This window comes from Apodemus sylvaticus, chromosome 5 (genome assembly GCF_947179515.1).
Source record: "Apodemus sylvaticus chromosome 5, mApoSyl1.1, whole genome shotgun sequence".
NCBI classification, from domain to species: Eukaryota; Metazoa; Chordata; class Mammalia; order Rodentia; family Muridae; genus Apodemus; species Apodemus sylvaticus.
In genome coordinates, this window is record NC_067476.1 from 42,273,959 (window position 1) to 42,296,442 (window position 22,484).

At 36.0% G+C, this 22,484-nt stretch overlaps 1 protein-coding gene across 3 annotated transcripts in view; it reads left to right on the top strand.

Moving 5' to 3' along the window:
* The window catches only part of Slc4a10 (solute carrier family 4 member 10), a 179,051-nt gene that overhangs the window by 134,558 nt on the left and 22,009 nt on the right, over positions 1–22,484 (top strand). For all 3 annotated transcript variants that reach the window (XM_052181141.1, XM_052181140.1, XM_052181142.1), the window contains 7 exons: positions 3,052–3,213; positions 4,934–5,047; positions 6,126–6,287; positions 12,779–13,030; positions 14,214–14,282; positions 19,692–19,865; positions 20,551–20,673. In XM_052181141.1, the coding sequence (XP_052037101.1) occupies positions 3,052–3,213; positions 4,934–5,047; positions 6,126–6,287; positions 12,779–13,030; positions 14,214–14,282; positions 19,692–19,865; positions 20,551–20,673 (1,056 nt within the window). The remainder of the gene's footprint in view (positions 1–3,051; positions 3,214–4,933; positions 5,048–6,125; positions 6,288–12,778; positions 13,031–14,213; positions 14,283–19,691; positions 19,866–20,550; positions 20,674–22,484) is intronic.

Genomic DNA, 22,484 nt, shown 5'->3' on the forward strand with positions numbered 1-22,484 from the left:
CCTGAATAATGACCTTCTAAAAGATAGATATTACAAAACTGATGATGTTAGCCATAAGTGAATTATTTTCAATTTTTTTACTTCAGAATTTTTAATCAATATATTTTGACAGTGTCTTCCCCTCTCCACTTCCTATCCATGCCTCCCACCTCTCTACCCACCCAACTTTTGACAATAGATGTTTTGGTTCAACCAGAGGGTTACAAAAATATTTTAGATGCAAAGCAAATTTAACATTTCGTGACTTTAATTTTTAAAATTCTCTACTATGGGTTAATGTTACATAAGAAATTTAATATTGTTTTTATTAGTTGATAGCAGAATTTTCAATATATGATATGCATTCTTGACAAGAAGTAGATTCACAAGAACTGATGTTACATCAAGAAAAAAATTATTCATAAGTCCATGAAAGTAAATAAATTTATCTTATGATGGTTTTTGCAGCATACCCATAATTATTATCAAATGTATTTCATTAGTAAAGCCGTATATTGATGACTATTGTAACTAGCTTTATAAAAGAGCGATGTAATATTTAATTTACATATTTTTTATTTGGAATGTCACATACTATTTTATTTCATCATAATAAACCTTATGTTTACTAACTTATACCTTAATAACTCAGGAAAGGCAAAGAATCAAAGTCAATGGGCTAAATGTTTGATAAACACCAAATGATTATGGTGAACTGCATTCACCTCACATGTATTTAATTCAACTTTATGGAAAGCTTTTCAACTTAGATTTCTGTCTCTGTTCACACACATGAGTATAGTCAGAAACACCTCAAAGCCGGAGGGATATATGGAAACACTTGGAGGAAGGAGAGGGAGGGGAAATGTAATTATATTATAATTATTGCTATTATATTGTAATTAATTATAATTACATTAAAATTTCAAAAAACTTTAAAAAAGAAAAAAGAAGGAAAAGTGATAATCAATTGCTTGAAATTTGTTTCAGTGATTTTTAATCTCTCTATATATACATATATATGAAAAGACATTTATGATTTTCATTCCTATTTTCAAAACATACTAATAATTTCAATTCCAATTTCTACCAATTTACAGAACTGTTGAAATAGAATGTGTTGGAAGAATAGTTAAAATCTGTTTGTCTCCAAGTATCTTTTGAGTACTTATTATATGGTAAACTGTGATAGACTAAACTGAAAGAAAGGCTATGAAATTTGTTTGCATGCCCAAAGGACTCCTCTCTCCCTGTCTCTCTGTCTCTTCATTTCTTTGACTCTATCTCTAACTCTGTTTCTATCCCCCTCCCATGTGTGTGTGTGGGTGGGTGTGCTCTCACATGTGCGCACATGTGAAAATAAATGTTGATTTTTGTAGGTACTTTTTACCTACAGAATTTACTTTTTAGAACAGAGCCCCCATCCCCTTGAAAACAAGAAAAAAAAAAACTTTACAATTTGCTTCAAGTTGAGAAACCTAGCTTTGGCATTGGCGGTTACAGATAGGCAGTTGAATGATCTTTTCTTTCATCTGCCTTCTTTGGAGTAGAGGATCTGATCCACCTGCATCCAAGGAATTCCTAGAAGCCTTTCAGACATGCACAAGGCCTGCAGATGCTCCCAGGTCACTGTGATGGGTGGACTCCCACCTCTGCTGTTCAGACATCCTGGTCCACACAACACTGCTTAGCAATTCTTCCAAGCCTTTTTTAAATATGCACACAAAAAGAGATTGGACATTTCAAAGATTTTTTTCAAATTATATTTATTAAGTTTTAAGAAGGAAAATAAAAGCTATAAATAAGGCCTAGAGGCTTATTTTATTCTTCAGTATCTTAGTTTCTGTGCTCTGAATCAGCTTAACATGAATAATTGAAATTTAGGTAATAATAAGACAGAGTGATGTCTGTCACATGGCTATAAGTTATCCTGATAGGATTTTTCAAGAACCTTTAGATGGGGTACTTATGTCAAAGAAAAGTTGGTTGTTTGCTTGTTTTCAGATGACAATCTGGCCACTTATTTATTTTAAATATTTGGGAGAAATTTGTTTTATTCTATAGTGAACTCAAGGGGTTGAAGTTTGGTTCAGTGAAAATAAACATATCTCTAAATTTCCTTTGTCCTATTCCACAAAGCAAGTTTTGTTCCCGGTCGCAATACCTAGGAGAATAAAGATTTCCCTGGCTTCTTTAAGCTGATATTTTCTATTTATTTTGAATACGGTAATGTACCTTTTAAAATACAAAAGTTTTCCAAGATGACTTAGAAATATTTTTTCCTTTCAAAATATTTAATGCTTATATAAAATGCTGGTTTTCCCCTTGAAGTTCTTTTTGACTTTGCTGCCACCTAATGGCTAAGACAGTAATTAAATTTTTCCTGTTTTTTTTTTTCTTAAAAAACAAAACACAACAACAAACATAAAAGCAGAAGAAAGACCATGGGGAAACAGAGCAAACACGATCATTTCCTTATTTGTGTGGTGATTTCTGCGTCATTTGTTATTTGAATCCAATAATTATCATATATGATCAAATTTCCATTTTTTAAAGTATGTATCACCATTTCTTGTTTCTTGTTTCATAGCCTTCTTGGTATTTTTGAACTAGTTTTTAAAAATAATCACTCTTCTGTACTAGTCCATAGTTCCTACCACAAGAGATGGGCATGTGCCCAGCTCTACCACACAGCATCACTGAGGCTGAAGAAACATTGCTTAGTTTCTACGTGTCTCGTCTTTCTCTGATATCAAATATAAATGAAATCATCAGTCAGTGGTGTTGGTGTGAAAAAAAACTAAGATGATATGTTTAAATGCTTTATCATGTATCTGATGTTAGTACATACTACATTATCAGGCTTACCATATTTAAAATATATCTGTTATCTTGAACTCAATCGATGTCGGATTTAAAACCTATCCAAGTAGAACTTGAAAGCAAGTATCTTATTGCCGTGGGAGCCGTGGGTGGGCAGTCTAGGTGTCCCAGCTGCGGTTGATCAGGTGTTAGTTTTCTGAAAGAAATGCACTGAGCGTTCTTTAACAGGTGTGTCTCCCTTGCCCTCAGGAGTGCAGATCACTGCACGGGGAGTATGTCGGGCGAGCCTGTGGCCATGGCCACCCCTACGTGCCGGACGTTCTCTTCTGGTCAGTGATCCTGTTCTTCTCCACAGTTACCATGTCAGCCACGTTGAAGCAGTTCAAGACCAGCCGCTATTTCCCAACCAAGGTACTTAGGTTCAACTATTTCTGATCCAAATCTAAACTAAATATAGTTGTTCTGTAATCCTACATGCTCAAGGTCAGGGGAGAGTTACTTATGGGGTGACCTGAGCCATAGAAAGGTCATGAGGGAACCAGCAAGCTAGGCATAGGCCCTGGAACAGGGCAGGGGAGGAAGCCCTTTGTGACATAGATACCAGAGGTGTCAAATCCTTCAAACTGAAAGTTCAACGCTTCCCTTCCCACGTTCAGTTTGGAAAGTCAAAGCACACAATCACCGTATTAGTGATTGTCACTTTCTTTCCCAGGGAGCAGTGGGGCCTATAGCAGCCTGATACCAACCTCAGCTGAACCGGCATTATGCTCGCTAAGCGAAGAAGCCTTGCCTTGTGCACTAGAACACGATTTTCTTTTCTTGTTTTAAATGCATCAGCCTTTTCCCTAAGCCACCATTCTTGTATCTGCATATTTGAGAAAGTAAGCAGGGAATCAGCCGAGTTCAGTATTTAACACTACAACGTAAAATCTATGAAGTCTGATTCCACCATGAAAAGGGCCAGGATGAGATTTAAGACACACACACACACACACACACAGAGAGAGAGAGAGAGAGAGAGAGAGAGAGAGACAGAGACAGAGACAGAGACAGAGACAGAGACAGAGAAACAGACAGAGAGAGGAAACAAGTGTTTTTTGGATTGAGATAAATATCTACTTTGGTAAATAAGAGTTCCTTCCAGAGACTGCTGCTTTTTCTGTCACTATCTCTTTGCGAAAGATGACAGATTTATCTCCTCCACCTTTTAGCTGGACTGTTCTCTGTATGTTGAAATCTAACGACTTTGCTCATGGGTTGCAAAAGCATACTAATAGAGAACAATAACTCTGATAGTTGTTAAAGAAAAACTACTCAAAAAAATGCCCTTGTAGAGCTTAGAAGGTGGTTCAGCCTGTGAGGTGCTTGCTCTGTAAGCAGAACCTAAACCCCGAGCCCCGGGATCCAGGCTAAAGAAAAGAACTCTGGGTATTGGTGCACACCTGTAATGCCAGAGACGGTGGGATTGCAGGGGAAAGAGGTGCATCCTACCTGTCCTTTGCCTGAGCTGTTTGATGAGGTCCCAGGCCAATGGGAAATGGGGCCAGTATCTCAGGAGGTTTTGCTCTGAATTGTTCATGTGCACTATGAGCTGTGCACCACTGCACAATGGCTTTCTGCAATGAGAAATGGTTTGGGAACTGGCTTATAGAAAGTTCACTTTAAGTCAAAGAAAATTTGAAATTTGCCCACACCATTGTGTGTATTACTAATTGTTATACCTTAAGTAAAGTAATTAAAACATGCTTCTTTAATAAAAACTAGGTGATTACATTTAGTGGTCCTTTTGATTCATAATGTTAAAATATAACTTGTATGACAGAGTCCTAAAATCACCTGATGCAGGGCAGACAGCTTTATTCTGTGTTCTAAATTTTCACATACTTGGGTTTGTAATAGATACTTTAAATGAATATTAAAAAGAAAATGACCACCATTATTTCAGTTCAATAAGTCTTTATTCTGAAAAGTGTGGATGAGAGACACAGATACGTATTTAGACTGTAGCATAAGATAGCTAATGATAATGTTATAATGTGCAAGTATCCTAGCATGACGATATTACACAGCTCCTGAATGTTTCTAGCTATTTCTAGCTCCATCAAAGTAACAACATTTTCATTATTTTTAGGTTCGGTCCATAGTGAGTGATTTTGCGGTTTTTCTTACAATTCTGTGTATGGTTTTGATTGACTATGCCATTGGGATCCCATCGCCAAAACTACAAGTGCCAAGTGTTTTCAAGGTGAATTTATCTAGCATGTAACATCTATCTACTTTTCTACTTCTCTGTATCTAATAGATGATATCTGTGAGCATGTACAATATATATTAATAGATTAATAAATTGTTGTATAGTGTTAAAAAGAATAATAAAAATGAAACCTTAACACTGCTTAAATTTCCTATCATCTATTATAGTTGGAATATATGCAAACAATACACCACGCCTGAAAACTAAGGAGGCTTTCTGAAACTAAGGAACATGCATTATTGTGAGGCGGAACTGCGGAGTGAATAGGGTTTGAAAAACAGATTAAAAACTAGGCTTGGGATGACTATGCCAACCACATTATAAAGGCAGGGCAGCCCTCAGTGCCAGCAAGCTTACTGCCTCAGCCTGTTTTCTCATCTGTCAGACAGAGCTAGGGGCCTAATCGGAGGATCATTTGCTGTCGTAATGAATTCCGCTGCGACTCATTTCCATATCAGCCATGTTTTGAACCTTTTGCAGACCTGATGTGACTACGTTTCTGGGTTGTATTTTTTGTTTTGTTTTGTTTTCTTTTCTTTTTTTTTATATTGTAGCCTGTGAACACACCTAAAATAAGTTACTATATTACACCAAAACCTTCTATTTATATGTCTGCTTGTGATCCTAAACTAAAAGAAAGCTCTTGTCTTGTTTGTAACATAGTATGCAATGTGCAATTTTAAATGCAGACAAATTTGCCTACAGTAAATAGTAGGTATTGGTGTTTCTTATTAACTACAGGTATTGATTGAGAATGACTTTTTAATTAGTCTGCTGGAATTAAAATTTGACCTCAGTTAATTATTAGCCCTGAATCTTAGACAACTTGCTACGGCACTCTCTGCCTCAATTCTATCCTGACAGTGCTGTGAAGAGAAAATGGGCTAAAAAATAAGGCACTTAGACTGGTGTCCCTAGTTATGAGCGTGCTCCATGAGTTCATTACATATCGAATGCTCAGCCAACCACTTCATAATTAAGAATTCCCTGTTTATATCTGTATGACTTAGTTTGATTAGGTATTCACCAATCTTGCTACTGGTATGTATGCTTAATTTGTTTTTCTCAGCCTACTAGAGACGACCGTGGCTGGTTTGTGACACCTTTGGGTCCAAACCCGTGGTGGACAATCATAGCTGCCATTATCCCAGCTTTGCTCTGTACTATTCTGATTTTCATGGACCAGCAGATTACAGCCGTCATCATCAACAGAAAAGAACACAAGCTAAAGGTATGTGTTTGACATCCATTATAATGCAAACAATTCTTAATCAGCTGATAGTAATGGATGGTCATAGGTTTCATCTTCATTGTGTATTCATTTGTTCGGTACAAAATACTGTTTTCAGGTTTTCAGTTTGTATTGTTTTCTAGGACACTTTGTGTTATGGTGATATGAAAATTTGGTTGCAATATTTGTCTATCCTGCAGAGACTGAAATCTTACATTTAAAGGGGGGGAAACAGTTCTAATTTTAGCATGCTTAGCATTAATTCAGTGAAATATTCAGTTCTGGTAAGTGGATACTTACCAACTTGACTTATGTCTGGGATTCCTCTATTCCTTTACTTGATATCAATTATGTTCATTATTACAAGGGACCATATTTCAGATACATTTCACTGAATCATATCATTTAAAAATTATTATTTGTTTGAAATGCCTAAAACAAAGGGAAAGCTTGGCCATAAATACTGCAGTTTATATGTGGCATCTTCAAGCATTACTGTGGATTTAGAGAAAAACTAGATTTTATTTAATATAATTATATATCTTTTATTTGTTATATATTATATAAAATATAATTATTTATATTTTATTTAAAATAATATATATGTGTTAACTAAGTCCACAAAATATTGAATGGTTAAAAATCAGAATCGGTAGAGGAAGAGGAGGCAGAACGGCTGTGAGCAGAGGAACAGGAGGTGTGCTGTGAGGTGGGAGATGCACACCTAGGAACTGCAGCAAGGACAACACCAAGAGACATGCTAACGAGGAAGAGGGGAATCTCACCAGTCAGTCACACTAAATGGACTCAGCAAATTATATTCACATGTGTGTGTATGTGTGCATGCATGTTGTGTATGTAGCAATAAAGAAGAAGAGGCCATAAGTTTGAGAGGGAGGTTGGAGATATGGCAGAAGCTGAAAGAAGGAAGCAGGAAAGGGTGGGGGTGGGAATGAAGTAATTATGTTTAATTAATGTTTTAATCAGAATCAAAACTTGTAAACTATGACACACATAATCTTACTCTGTTCCGACACTGGAGAAATTGCAGCCACTTCTGCATGTCTTCTAAACTAAAAAATTATTACTGAAGATACAGTACACAATTGTGTACATAGCACAATTGTGTACATAGCAAATTGTGCTATGTACAATTTTATAAATATGTTAGGATAATTAAAATGTCTGTGTAAACTTTTTCATTGATATAACAATAAGCACAGTTATAAGAATTTACAATTATTTGTAATAAATTATATTAAGGAGTTTGCAGTACATATTGGAGAGAGAGTATAAGCATTCCTCATTCTATTGAAAACAATTTTAGGATGACACTTCTTTTAAAAATAATTCAAGATAATAATAATAATAATTCAATTTGCTTGTGGTTTTTGTTAAATAAAATTTTTAGTTATTGAAGATATATAATTTACACTTTCACAAATTCTTAATACCAGATATTGTGACTAATTCTTGAAATTCCAGCATTTGGGAGACTGAATCAGGAGGATCATCATGACTTTAAAGACCTCCTGACTACATGGTTAAACTGCATTATTGAACAGCACAACTAATCATTCAGCTCTGTCAATATAGCATAGTGCAACCAAATGTATTACTTGCCACAGTCTAAAATCTAGGAATCAATTACGACTATACATCTTGTTTTTCCCTCTTTTAAAAATTAAAAACGTCTTTACCTTTCTGGTTTTGTATGAGTTACATTTTAAAAACAGACAATATGAAGAGCTAAAAGGAAAAGGGAAAATTCTATATTCCATTAATCTGAAGGTGAGATTGCTCATCCTTTTCACACAAACATAGGCAGCTGTTCTTTGGTACTAGGGGTACATACAACTCAAGGTCTTAAGTGTGACATGCCCAGCTCAAATATTTACTCAAATATATAGTGCTTGCTTTTAACCATATAAGACTATTACCTTAAAGACCATACCAACTACATAAATCTGAATTATCATTTTAAATAACTGTATTCATGTTCAAGATTGAACTAAAAGACTGATATTTAGGTAGAAAGTCACTGTTTGCCTTCTTAAGAGTACTTTAGCTCTGTAATAACAGCAGAAATGCCACTGGCCTTGCCGAAGCTTGACAGCCCTTATAGGCTGTCGATAAACTGCTCTAGGTAGAGCTATTTTTAGCTGTTAGCAGAATCATATTTAAAAGACTAGATGTAGATGAAGACTTGCTGAGGGTGGCACCATCCCCTCAACTATTAAATGCCCCTCCCCCTCCCCCTTACCCCCTCCTTCCCAGCTACTCGGCCTTGTACATCACAAGCCCTTGCTCTTGCTCCTTGGTCTCCATACAAACAATGTATGCCTTTGACATTTATCGCTGTTCCAAAGTTCCAAATCAATACATTCAGTTCCTCCTTTACACTTGAGTACAGTGTTGCTAGAATACAGTAGAACATTCTGCCAGTGTGTCTTCAAAGTACTCAAATAGGTAGAATGGAATAAAGAAGTACATCTTTTAATATCTGGTCCCTGAAATAAACACAGGCTATATTACATTATCTCTTTTGTTACATCAATAAATCAGTATGTATTTAACTTTTTAAATATAAATTTTAAATCAGCATGGATTTAGCAAACAACAGACTGGCTTCATCACACTGTCTATACTCCACAGTAGTCAGTCTGTCCTCGACCCCTCATTGTGAGCCCTCTACACTCATCCTAGACATAGTGTTCAAAACATGGTCCCTCCAGTCTTGTCATAATTTAACAATAATAAAACATTATTATTAATAATTATTATTATTATTTGCCTATAGCCATTTTACTCTATTGTTGCTGATTTTCCTTTTGACAACAATAAAAATATTACTTCTTACAATACCATTTATTAAGAATAACAGTTTGTCCATGGCTGTTCTCCCTGCCTGTTGACATTTTTTCAGAGTTTCCTGGCTTTGGTTTGAGCTTCTTGTTGATGAAAAGATGTACCCTGCATATATCCCCAAATCATAAGCTAACTATACTGCCAGCCTTTATTAATTTTTAACTGAAAGCCCCTTGCCACCTTGGTTAGGACATCATTCTGTGAATTGTGTTCTTTCATTTCTGCACAAGCATGTGGTAGTCAATACAGCATGTATCTGCGTGTACACCATCTCTTCGTCATTTCAGAATCATGCCATCTTAGATCTCTTCCAAATGTATTATAGAGCTTTTGATTTTTCAGCACCTCTTTTCCAGAACTAGTCATTTTTTCATTTACATGATATTTTTCATAACATCAAGAAAATGTTTTTACAATAATTTTATAGTACTAAATACACAATAAAGTGTTGAGCTACTCAGACTACCCAACTCATTGGTTAGGTAACTTACTATACCCAAGAACAAGGTAGCATAAATTAGCAAAACTTCAAATCACCCCTACTGGCCTTTGTGTCATGCAAACATTAATGTAGCATAAAAATAAAAATATGACCAGAAAAATTATTACATATTATATAGCTGCACAAATAAATTCTTACTCTCTTTTCTCTAGAAATTGTTTTCCCTTTAGAATTGCTGGGGGCAGGGTAGGCAAAGATTAACTAAATCCTTTTTAAAGGCTTTAAAAACAAAAGCCTGGTTTTGTTTAGAACATATTCTGTAAAAGTGGAAATAAAGAGAGACATTATTTTGTCGAAGAGAAAGTTTCTGTTAAGATACAGCTCTGGGGTTTTCTACATGTTTCTGTAGACAGTTCAGGCTTCTTTTGACATCATTTTTAATAAACAGCAATACAATCCCAGATCACTGGAGCAAATGAATGCATTTGCCGCATTCCCTTGGCACCACGCTCCCTTGATGACTATGGCATTTGATATGTTCTTTTTTGCCCTCTTTGTCAGCCTGGTTCCTCATGTCAATCTATAGTCTTTTATGTGGTTAACTTGACAGATGCAGGAAATTGCTGCCAAGCTTTGAAATGATTTTTTTCAGCAGTGGCATCTGGGTATCAGATGGTCCTCTTGGCTGGCCTCTTGTCTTGCTGCATGTTGGTTTTAGTGGGGTCTGGTGTAGCATCACCTGTTGCTATGCTCCCTCTTCCTCCCATATGTCCATTTCCCATGATTCAAGGATGAATGCGAGAATAAAAGCTACAGTTCTGTCTTTATTTTGAAAAAAAAAAAACTACAGAAATATGTTACAAGGTGCAGAGGTCTCTCTCTGACAAAGGATACTTCCCTTTGGCTGGTATGCCTAATCAGCTAATAATTTGTTTGCAATGAACAAGTTTTTAAAAGCATTTTAAAAGAAAGGCAAGAAGAAGGATGTTGATTAATGAGTGGAAATGTCAGGACTGCTTTATCTCCTTTGGTCTGCATTAAGTCAAATTGTTCTCATTGTGCAGCATAATTAAGGGAAGTCATGTATTCATTTTAAAGACAGAATTGTTCTCTCTGAAATAATTATCTTGCCTACTTACAGAAATCCAAAATCCCACTGTTTACATTTATATGTTTAAAAAGCAATAAGAGTTATAGGAAATTATTTTTATAAGGAAGACTTTCTTTTCTCCATATTATTAAATTTAGTGAATATGGATGGGTAGAAAGTAAGGATGTGCTAAAACAACAATATTGAAAAGGGAAGGTGCTCTGTCATCTTTTTTCTTGTGTCCCCTGGCACTTCTCAAAAATACAAATTCAGTTTTGGTAGTGCCGAAAAATTAAAACAATTAAAGGGGCACAATTGCATTGAATCCCCTCATGCAGGATGCAGGAATTTGGGTAGGTTCTAATTCATGCTCTGATTTGCACTCCCTAGAACAAAGCACTCCTGTGACTGCTTCAAGCGCTGCTCTTTAAGGTCTTGAGTTTTATGCTATTAACCTATAACTTGAAAAATGTTTTGCTGAAGTCTTTTTCTTAGGCATGTTTGATTATGCTGATGCCAGCCAGGATGGCTTCCCGTTTTCTAGATCTCCCTGGTATTTTATCCTCACTACCAGGGTGAATGTAACTGCTCGGTTTATTCTATAACTGCAACTATTACATTGGATTTCAATATGTCTTTCAAAAATATAAGTTTCCTTGTTTTAAAAAAGCCATTCTAGTCAGGAGGCTGAGGTAAGAGGGTTGGTTGGTTGTGAGTTCAAGGCCAGGCTTGTATATATAATGAATTGTAGGACACTTAGGCTACATAATGAGATCCTGTATAAAAGGAGGGGGGGGGAAGAGAAAAGAATTTCAATCTGTAACATCTATTGATTATCTTTTGTCTGTTAATAATTATGCTAAGAAACTATGGAAAATACTGAGAAATTATTTGATGCTATCTATCCTTAAACTTGGATTTATTATAATACAACCTAACATGCACTTGGCTTTTATGATAGAGCAGATACTACTCTCAATCACTTCTGGAATTAAATAATTTAATTATTACAACCTAATGTGATACCTTTTATTGACATGATCAACTTCTCTCAGCTAGGAAAAGGCCCGAGAGATTAAATGGCCTAAGGCTATTGTTGCGCCTTCATTTATTTTTTTTGTCTGTAAATTTTCATTTTTTAAATTGAATATAGATTCTTCTATCGTATAATATGTCTTACCACAGTTTCCCCTCCCTCCACCCCTTTACCACCATCTCCTCTTCAGAAAAGATCAGGCTTCCAAGAGACAACAGGGGGAAAAAGAGGAGAAAACAAAATACAATAAGACAAGGCAAAAGCCCTTACGTAGAGACTGGACGAGGCAAATGAATAGAAGAAAAAGAACTCCAAAAAAACTGGCAAAAGAGTCAGAGATACACCTGCTCCCACTTTCAGGAGTCCCAGCAGGCTAACAGTCATGACATATACACAGAGGACCTGGTGCCGAGTCACACAGGCCTGTGCTGCTATCATCTAAACCCAGCAATGAGTTTCCAGAACACACACTTTTAGTTGTTATGGTGCATAGGCTTTGATGAAGTAGTACTGAGTAATAAAGTAAGAGCCAAGTCACAACATAGGTCAAGATTTTTGCCTCCTCTGTGGACAGCAGTGTGCTTCAGGCATCTTTGAGTTGTCTCCTCAGAAATCTACCCAATCAGCCAGTCGGGAGCAGTCTCTGAACACCCTGGCACCCACTTTACTTATTTAATTTAATGTCTCATTTGAGTGCAGGATGGTGATGGTGGAACAGGATTGCAGAGGAGGCAGAAACACAAATACTGTTATTTCAAGGGATGTCTGGGGTCTCCGACTGTTGAAACAGGAACAAAATGAGAAGAAGGTCACAGAGCACCAAGATAAAAATGAGAATAAATAAGAGAAGTTGTGCTCTGTGATGTATTTTCCAGTAAGACATCACCCCTGAAATGATAGCTCAATGTTGGAGACAGTATTTTTAGAGTTTAGCTGTGGGGCATCTGCTAGGAAGGGCCTCTCAGGATTGTCAGCAAGTGGTTTCTACTGTCAACCAAGCCAAGTAGCTGTGCAGATGACACCATTGCTTTCTCCTTCTCTTGTGCCTTTAACAGAAAGGCTGTGGCTATCACCTGGACCTGCTAATGGTGGCAGTCATGCTCGGGGTGTGCTCCATTATGGGCCTGCCGTGGTTTGTGGCTGCCACAGTCCTCTCCATCACTCACGTCAACAGCCTCAAGCTGGAATCGGAGTGCTCTGCCCCGGGAGAACAGCCCAAGTTTCTCGGCATTCGGGAACAGAGGGTGACTGGGCTCATGATTTTTATTCTGATGGGTTCATCCGTTTTCATGACCAGCATTCTGAAGGTAATGAAATCATCCTTTATGAGTGAGACAAGAACTCATATGTTGAAGATATCATTTTAATACAGGCATCAATATGTAAATATCACATGGCATGAGATAAAAGTGATAATTTAAAAAAATGTTTATATTATTCTCCTTCATGGATGATAAATGAAAATTTGTTCTGTGTTTTAGATTTCTGAAGTACTCGGAAGTGCAATTTCGTTATACTTTCTGGCAGTAACAATTTTTACTCATAATTTTCATGTCACGGAAAAGGTCACACTTTTCTGAGTAGCTAACGACTGAATTCACTGCATTTCTATCCAAATTAAAGTTTCTATTATTTTGTCAATCTGTATATTGAAGATTATTATTCGGTCTGTAGGTTGAATATTTTTGTAAGTCAGTTGGTGTAGACAGGACATTGACCATGCCATGTTCACACAGACAGCTTTATATTTTGAAGGCCTCACAAAACACAGCATTAGTAATTTCTACACTTAAAATTATTGAATTAAATTTGAGCAGTGGTAAAGACTGATCAGTTTTGTCATATAATTCTGGAAGATAGTCTTATAGCATGTTAGCTACGGTATATATTATTCATTTTGGTTGCTGAAAATAATAAATATTAACTTGTTTAATTTACACAGCTTGTATTTAACCATTGAAAACTCACATTTCTCTTATATAACTAATAGAATAGAGGCTAAAATGAGCTAACCCAATAAAAAAATTGAACAATTTGCCTGTTAACAAATATTTGCCACAATGAAGGACCAAATTGTAAAAGTAAAACTTCACTCCTTACCTTTAATCCAAATACCTTACAATTTTAAAAGAGAATATAAATTGTCTTTGAAGTGGCAGGTAGTCCATGTTTATTGTGACTTGATGGAGCTTACAGTACCACTTCGTAGAGATCATGCTGGTTTCAGAGTAAGTTAAATTCTTACAGCTACACCATTGCTATCATCTCCTTTTACACTGGAATAACTCAAGTGCAGGCAGCGTAGCTAACTGCTTAGTGTTACAGATAGAAACATGCTAAGGTACAGTTTGAAGTTATGTCTTCTGATTCTGAACTACACTTGATTCAGGCATGCTTTCAACTCTCCTTTTCCCTCTCTGATAATTGCAAAACTGAATGACCATGTGCTGGAAAGTAATGCCCGGTATTCTTCTAATTGTTCCCTTACAGTTTATCCCTATGCCAGTGTTATATGGAGTGTTTCTTTACATGGGTGCTTCGTCTCTCAAGGGAATTCAGGTAAACTACTTTACTCTTACAAGCATATCTGCTGTGACTTAACATATAAATGCTGAGACACGTGACAGCAAGGCTCATCTGAGGACAGGCTTTCTGACCACATGTAAATTTTATGAAAATGGCCAGAACTGTTGATGCTAAAGGGACTCTCTGCTAAGTGAACATTCTCTCAATTATGTGCAACATCCCCCAAACTTGAGTAACCTTAAATTACGATGTGCATGTGTGTATGTTCTTAAGTGTATGTATGCACATACTCATGTATGTGTGTGTGTGTGTGTGTGTGTTCAGGAATGTTTCTGTTTCTCCTTTCTCAGAACCAGGATTGCAATCAAGTGCCACCCTGTCTGCTTTCTTCTGTGAGCTCTGAGGAGCTAACCCCAGCCCTCGTGTCGTATGGCAAGCGCTTTGCCAGTTGAGTTGCTGTTTACCATAAATATATCAACACTGGAAATTTTGGGTTTAATCACCTCTTAGAAAATGAATTAAATTAATTTCAAAATATATACAAATGCCATTCTTGATACTCTATCAAGTTTATGGGACCTATCCCTAACAAAAGAAAAATACATCATGCAAAAGAGAAATAATTTCTTCAAAAGAAAGTGTTGCGTGCAACTGTTAAATGTTGGGTGCAGACAATTTTCCAACAGCAATGAATTAAAGCACATTTGCTGAAAATGACCACCAAAGGGACACAGCAAAATGATTATAATACAAAGGAAAGGAAAACCTGGCATGTGGTTACAAAGCTCTGAGCTGGAGTTGGATCAAACACTCAAGGTAGAAAAATGAAAACAATTTGCCATTACAGTAATATCCTCCCTACTCTTCTTTTTCTTTGATGTTTTTCTTCTATAAAAAATTGAATAATAAAATTATTTTGAAAATTAAGCTATGATAAAGGCATAACACAAGGAACCTTTAAATGTAGGGAAAGTATGATTTAAATGTTATTTGGATAAATATTTTAGGTATTATATTAGGGTGTTTTTTTTTCTGCCTAAGATGTTACCCTGTAATTTCGTAGGTAAAGCAAGAAATATCTATTATCTCATTATTTTAAAGTCATGAATCTGGAAGATTAGCTGGGTAGTTCTTGGACAAAAAAAATATTTCTTCTGGTTGACAAGGATTGCCAGCATCTGGAGATTTGACAGGATTGTAAGGTCATCTTCAAGATGCCTTAAGACGCAGCTAGGGCAGAGGCAGTACTGGCCCCTCTCCGTTTCTTACCAGGAGTCCCCTATACTTATGAATACTCTCATTGGAGTTTTCTTCTTTGGAGTGAGAAATACAAAAGTGTTGGGGGCATAGGGGTAAGGGACTGAGATCAAAAGAGACAGAGGCAGGGAGAATGCTTTTTGGTTTACTCTCCAAAAATCACAAGTGGTCTGTCTTCTGATTTTTCTGTGGGTTCAAAGTGAGTCACCATGTCCATTTAGTACAAGAGGAAGTTAGACTTCACTTACTGAAGAGAGTCAAAGAATGTGTAGACAGATGTATAAACCTCCATGGTGAGCTCTGAGTGAGGGCTGTTGGCATATTCTTCCTGCTGATTTCCTTCAGGATGCTATTACAGTTTGACCAGTGACCGGTCCCTCAAAGTCATGTCCCATCAAATTAATGACCAGAATTCTTATGAACCAAGATGGTTTGTTGTACTTCTGTGACTGAAATACATGAAAACTTAAGAGTGGAAAGATTTTGTTTGGCTCATGGTATCTGGAGATTTCAGGCAAAGCAGGGAAACTCTGGTAGAGTAAATAGTTCTGTCCCACCAGTCGGAATATGTGGTAATGGTTAGTCACAAGGCAGCAACCAGAAATCAGCGAATGTGGTGCTTGAACTATTTGGCTGAATATAACTTTTTAAGGCCTGGCTCCCAGAATCCTTTTGATACGCCCCACCACTTACTAAAGGCTCCTTAACTTCCCAAAGTCGTGCCGCCTCTAGAGATGAAGTGTTCTGAATATGAGCCTACTAGGAACATTTAGGAATCAAATCATATCTGACAGGACACAGACATAGGTGACAGGGGCCTGTTAGCATGGAGGTAGAGATCAGATGTTTGCTTCCACAATGTAAGAATGTAGGAAGCTCTCAAGAGGTGAAAGAAGTTAAAAAAAAAAGTGTTCTCTCCTTCGCCAGAGGGCTCAAAGTCCTGCCAAAATCTTGATTTTGGACTTCTGACCTCTACAATTAGACAACACATTTTTTATTGCATTAAACCAAAATGCTGTGGTAGTTTGTTCTACAACCTTCGGAAATGAAGAAAGATTTCTACTTAAATGTACCTTTGAATTAGCTTGGTTTATAACAATGACATTCAGCCAAAACAAGAGAAAACAAATTCATTCTCTTCAGTAGAGACTATATTGAGACTTATTTATTGTACAGATCTTTTTAAACTAGAAATAATAGGAAGTACAACATGTTTTTATGATGTGGCTACTCTAACTGCTGCTCAGAGCATAGAGAGGAATTAGACCCTGGCTAAGGAATAAGAAGCGCCCGCCGTGTCTCTGTCCAAGGAAACTGACCAGCGGCCTTTTGACTTTAAGAGAAGCAGCGTCCTGACCTAGGCATAGTATTCGTTGTCAGAACTGAAGCAAAATGTCAACATGAAGCTGTGGTAGATACTGAAATACACAAGGAGTAGGGACTCTGCCTCTAGGAGGGGCGGAGGTGATAGAGAGCGATTGTGTTTTAAAGCTTTATTCAAATAAGATTTAATGTGCTCATATAAAGTACCATATATAAAATGTGTTTCAATAGAATTAGTTTAGTAAAAGTTTTCATTTATTTATTTTTCTGGGTTTTATTTTTATTTTATTTTATTTTATTTTTGCCTTTGGCAAAAGTTTCAATGAGTAGTGATTTCATCTGTAAGTAGAAAGCATTTATTATTAGGCCTCAGGCTCACATAAATATAACAGCAGGAATTTTAAAAACAAAAGGAAATGATTGTGGTTAGATTTCAACAGATTTTCTTCTAATGCTACTCAAATGATATTTTTACCCACATAGCTTAGAATTAAACAAAAATGTCAAGTTTTAGAATTATCTGGGATGTAGTCCTTTCAAATGGAATTGTGAGAGCATCAAAGTCCTCAAGTCAGGTTTAATGAGTTTTAAATCACAATAACGAAATAGAAAGCCAAGGCGCACTTTGACTGGTCTCACACTGAGAAACAAAATTGGTAAAATTTTAAGTGAACAGTTGAAATTCCTATTGGGAACTGAAGCTAACAGAATGGGAAGATATTGCATGTTGCTATTTGGACACGATGGGAGCCAAATAAAAATCTTAGAATATATTTATCACAATCGTTATTCCTGTAGTAATGATAAACAAAGCAAGCACGCTAGCCATCTCTCTTAGATATTTCAAGGAGCCTGCTACTTTCTTACCCAGTGGGTTGGAGGAATCTTTATGGCACCTGGCTGTTTGACACTATATAGGAACTTACTATGTAGGCTTCTCACTCTGAAATATGGCAGAAAAAACAGATCACAATGTTCTCATGAATGCTGTTTCTGTATTCAAATATATAACCACATCTATATTCATTCCAACATTTCAGGGATCCAAAGTGAAGCAAATGTGCCACTTAAACAATAACAATTGAAGCACCCACTCGCTGCAGCATGCTTATGCAACACACAACTCCCTACACAGAAGGCCAGGAGGGGGATTCTATAGGAACATTCAGTTGTAAGCTAAAGGATTTTATTTCTTCCCTATTCTTACTTCCCCTGTGCACAAATTGTATATTTAATGGTTCCTAAAATTTAGATATAGTTATAAAGTAGAAAGGGCACATACCCACACACCCACCCATCCCCCCCCCACACACACACAAAGAGGTGAGCCAAAAATGAGGATTGAAGTTAGTGCTGTCATGGGTTTCAGCAAATAACTTTGGGAAGTTATGAACATTAATGGGTGAGGTAATTTGCATAGGATTATAATTTAGATAACTAAAGAGAGGTTTGCCACACATTAGACAGAGCACCAGTGTGAAGATAGATTTGTATTGTTTGATGTCCTATCACAGTTATCCCATACAAAACTGGGCTTTTACAAGGCAGGATGCTCTAACCTGACACAGGACACTTGTTTGCCTGCATAGTAAATTCTGAAATATTTGGGGATAGTAGCTGACACTTTTCTTATGGTAGCTAAGAAATATTTTATTTACCAATGTTCTTTTAAAGAGCATAGATTATTTTATAATAAGGAGCTTTAGGATATAGAATAGTGACTGACTGTGATCAAAACCATTCTTTTCTAAATAATCACTTCTTATTGAAAGTATTGTAAACAACAAAATTTGCCTCAGAATTAAACAAGTGGTTCACACAAAATAAAACTAATGCATAGTAAAATTAGTTATTCAATAAAATGTGTTGAAGTAAAATTTTATGGAACTGTAGTTAATAAAATAAATATAGTTGTTTTATCTACCACTACAACAAAATTGAAATAGAGATAATACATTGATCACACTGAATCCATCTATATATTAAATTGATCCAAATAAGATAGTTTGTATTCATGTATGTAGCTGCATTGATATGTGTTATATGTGTGCATTTATGCAGGTATGGGTGCAGGTGCATATGCCTATGTATGCACAGGTTCACATGCATATGTGTATGTGTGTGCATGTGGAGGCCATACGTCAGCATTTGGACGTCTTTCCCAGTCACTTGCTGTCTTGTTTTCTGAGATAAGATCTCTCAGTGAACCCATCTTTTACATGGGTGCTGGAGATCTGAAATCAGACCCTCAGACTTGCACTAAGGGCTTTGCTTAGTAAACTATCTCCTCAGCCCCCAAATAAAATAACTTCACGGAAATATAATAAAAACACATTGGTAACAAAAATATAGGTAGGCCAAATGTTTATGGTAATGATAGGTATGTTGCTAAAAACAGTATCAAATCTTTTGTTGGGGGTCAAAGGGGCAAAGTCAAAACAGCAGGACTCAGTAAGGAATTCAAGATGCAGTAGCAGGCTGCAGGGCTCCTGTGGAGCTAGGAGGAGGTTGAGACGGAGAGCAAGTCTGGGAGTACTTAGCTCTGGAAAGCTAAAGGTCACCAAGCATGGGAGGCCAGAAGGTTAATATTTGGGGCAAAAGAGAAATTATGATGCTATAAGCAGAAAGAGAGTGATTTTGTGCTACCTTTCAAGGTGCTGGTTCTCAAGGTAGCAAAATATAGCATTGGCTTTCCCTTTCAAATGACACCCTGTTATAATATTAAGGAAAGTATAGCATAATATTCAATAAATAGTAGCTCAAACTATCCTGCAGTATCTACTAAATACTAAATATCTAATTGGCCTACAGTTTCTGTTGTCCTACTCTCAGATGCAATCTACCGTCTGTTTAATCTTTTAGTTATTTGATAGAATAAAGCTCTTCTGGATGCCAGCAAAACATCAACCAGATTTCATCTATCTAAGGCACGTGCCCCTCCGCAAGGTCCATCTCTTCACAGTCATTCAGATGAGTTGTCTCGGCCTTCTGTGGATCATCAAAGTTTCGAGAGCTGCTATTGTCTTTCCTATGATGGTATGAAATATCCCTCAACTGCTTTTCTCTTTCACTAATTTTGGGGAAGCACATGAACTAAAACTGCAACAGTAGAGAGGTGTAGAGTCACTTTGAACGGTTACTAGAAAAGCTAGTATAAACTTGGGCTTTAAATTAGTATTTGCATGTCTCTGGTTTCATCTAAGGTTGCTTGTTTGTTGTTTTATTTTGACCATCCATAATGTAGTATTTAATTGAAAGTAGGATGGAAATCGTAAATTTAGAAAATTAACTTGCGGTATACTAAAAATCAGGGGAAATTTTTTACATGAAATTTAATCGAATGTTTCAACAAATTTCAAAAATATTAAAAAGTATAGTGAATTTGACTACATAATTCAGAAACTATTAGCATAATAGGAGTCTTCTAATGTTCACTTATCATGGTTTATGCTTTTAATTATGTATTTAGGGACGTGTAATCAAATATATTTTATAGCTTAAAAATTTTCTTTCAAATGCCTTCAACACTGAATAAAATATTACATTTCACTCTAGAGCTTTAAGAAGAAGGGAATGAAAGATCAGGCCATACTTTATACACATGCATTTTCAATTCTTATTTTTATATCAGCTCTAATAAGACTCATCTGTATCTATATCTTCTTTCTTTGGTTTTTGTTGTTTTGTTTTATATTTTAAACTACTTGACTGTTCTCTTCAGGTGTTGGCACTAGTGTTTGTGAGGAAGTTGATGGATTTCTTGTTTACCAAGCGGGAGCTCAGCTGGCTTGATGATTTAATGCCTGAGAGTAAAAAGAAGAAACTTGAAGATGCTGAGAAAGAAGTAAGTCAGAATAAAATTAGTACTTTATTCAAGAGAGAAGAATAATAGTAGCCCTCTGCAAAACTAACTTTTTGCATTTTTTCATTAAATGGTGATTACCAAATATAACAGGAAAAAAGACTTGGAAGTTTAATATTTAAAAATATAGCTCAGGGGGAATGGGTCTTACCTGGGTAAGTTAATCCTACAAAAATATGCAAATGCCTCTATTTAGTTATTCTCCAAATTATAAGGCTTGTGGTTCAGAATTCATGATCATGAATAGGAGAAAATTGCTGATGTGTAACTTTCTGAGTTACAGTCATGTAACTATTTCTTTTTGATTGACTATGTTTGTAATAGAAACAATGTGATACCTCACTGTTGGTATTTTTCATGCTACAAATTTGAATCAGTAGATTTAAATAAAAGGGATGGAGAGAAGAAGGTTTATGGGACATATGGGGAGGGGGGATCCTGGAAAGGGGAAATCATTTGGAATGTAAACAAAGAATATAGAAAATAAAAAATATTTAGAAAAAGAATGACTTAGATCAATAAATTGTAAGAAATTTCATGCTGGTAAAAAATTGTTATTGTTAACACAGACAAAATATTGAAGAGGAAAAAAAATGACATGATTTCCTTCTAAAATGATCCAGGCTTTAAAAAAGTGTTTGAGTGTGCTTTGGTATTAGCTGTCTTCACAGACTACTGACTTAGCCTCTTCTGTTCCTAAAAGAAAAAACATGAGATGTGAGTTTTGTGAAATATACAGAGCTCATATGTCCACCTGGATCTTTTAAAAGACTATTTAATCATACCATTATTAAAGTACATAAAAGCCACAGGAATGTAAATTAAAAAAAAAAGAGACATTCAACATTTGTTAACTGAGTAACTGAGCCCAAAGATCACAAAACACAAAACCAAAAATTTGATGCATAAATTAAATGAATGAAACATTTTAGAATTGTGCATTTTTTTCCAGTTTTGTTCTCACGGGTGTTTACTAAAAGGATTCAGCCTCTTTCCTATAGAATATTTTTAGATCAGATATGTATTTCTTTTCTCCTGCAGGTAATTTTATCTATAAATATGAAGAGTTTTGATTTTGCGCAGTCATTTAGATAGGCCAGATTGGACCATAAATCCTGATGAAGTTTTAGCCAAAAACATTCTACGAACAGAGCTCTATAACATGTGGTTGATAGTCCCTTTCTCTATGCTATCCACATTTAGAGACAGCACAATGCTGTATCTTCTTTCTGTATGAATGTTTCAATTTTCCAAAATATTGTAGAAGGCATATATAGAATCATATTTCTAATACTGTTAATGCAACATTAAAATATTGTGAAATTATTATTGTTTCTTTACTTTTCTGTTTACTTTTCTGCTATACTCAACTAACCAATAGAGATCTTCAACAATCCATACATGATATGCTAAAACTTATTCCACCTGACATTTTTTTCCCAAGGTTACAAGTTTGAAGGGCAGTAATTTTGAAGAGAAAATTTATTGCCCATGGCTTTTCCCCATCGTCCAAGTAGTTATACCTCCAAGCTTACTCATCTGATAATGGACACAGGGTGTTTTCTTTATTGTCTTAACTCTTTTTTCCTAGCAAACATCTTCACTGTATCCGGTACAATATATAGAATCCGGTAGAATATATAGAATTTGGTAGAAGCACCCTCTTCCATAGATACCATCCCTTTCATAATATATTCCTGAGGCCATTATCAGATGAACCCTTTTTAGAATTTCATTTCTCTTAGTACTTGGAAAGCGCTTCAGGAAAATGCTGTGTAATCTCACGTGCTATC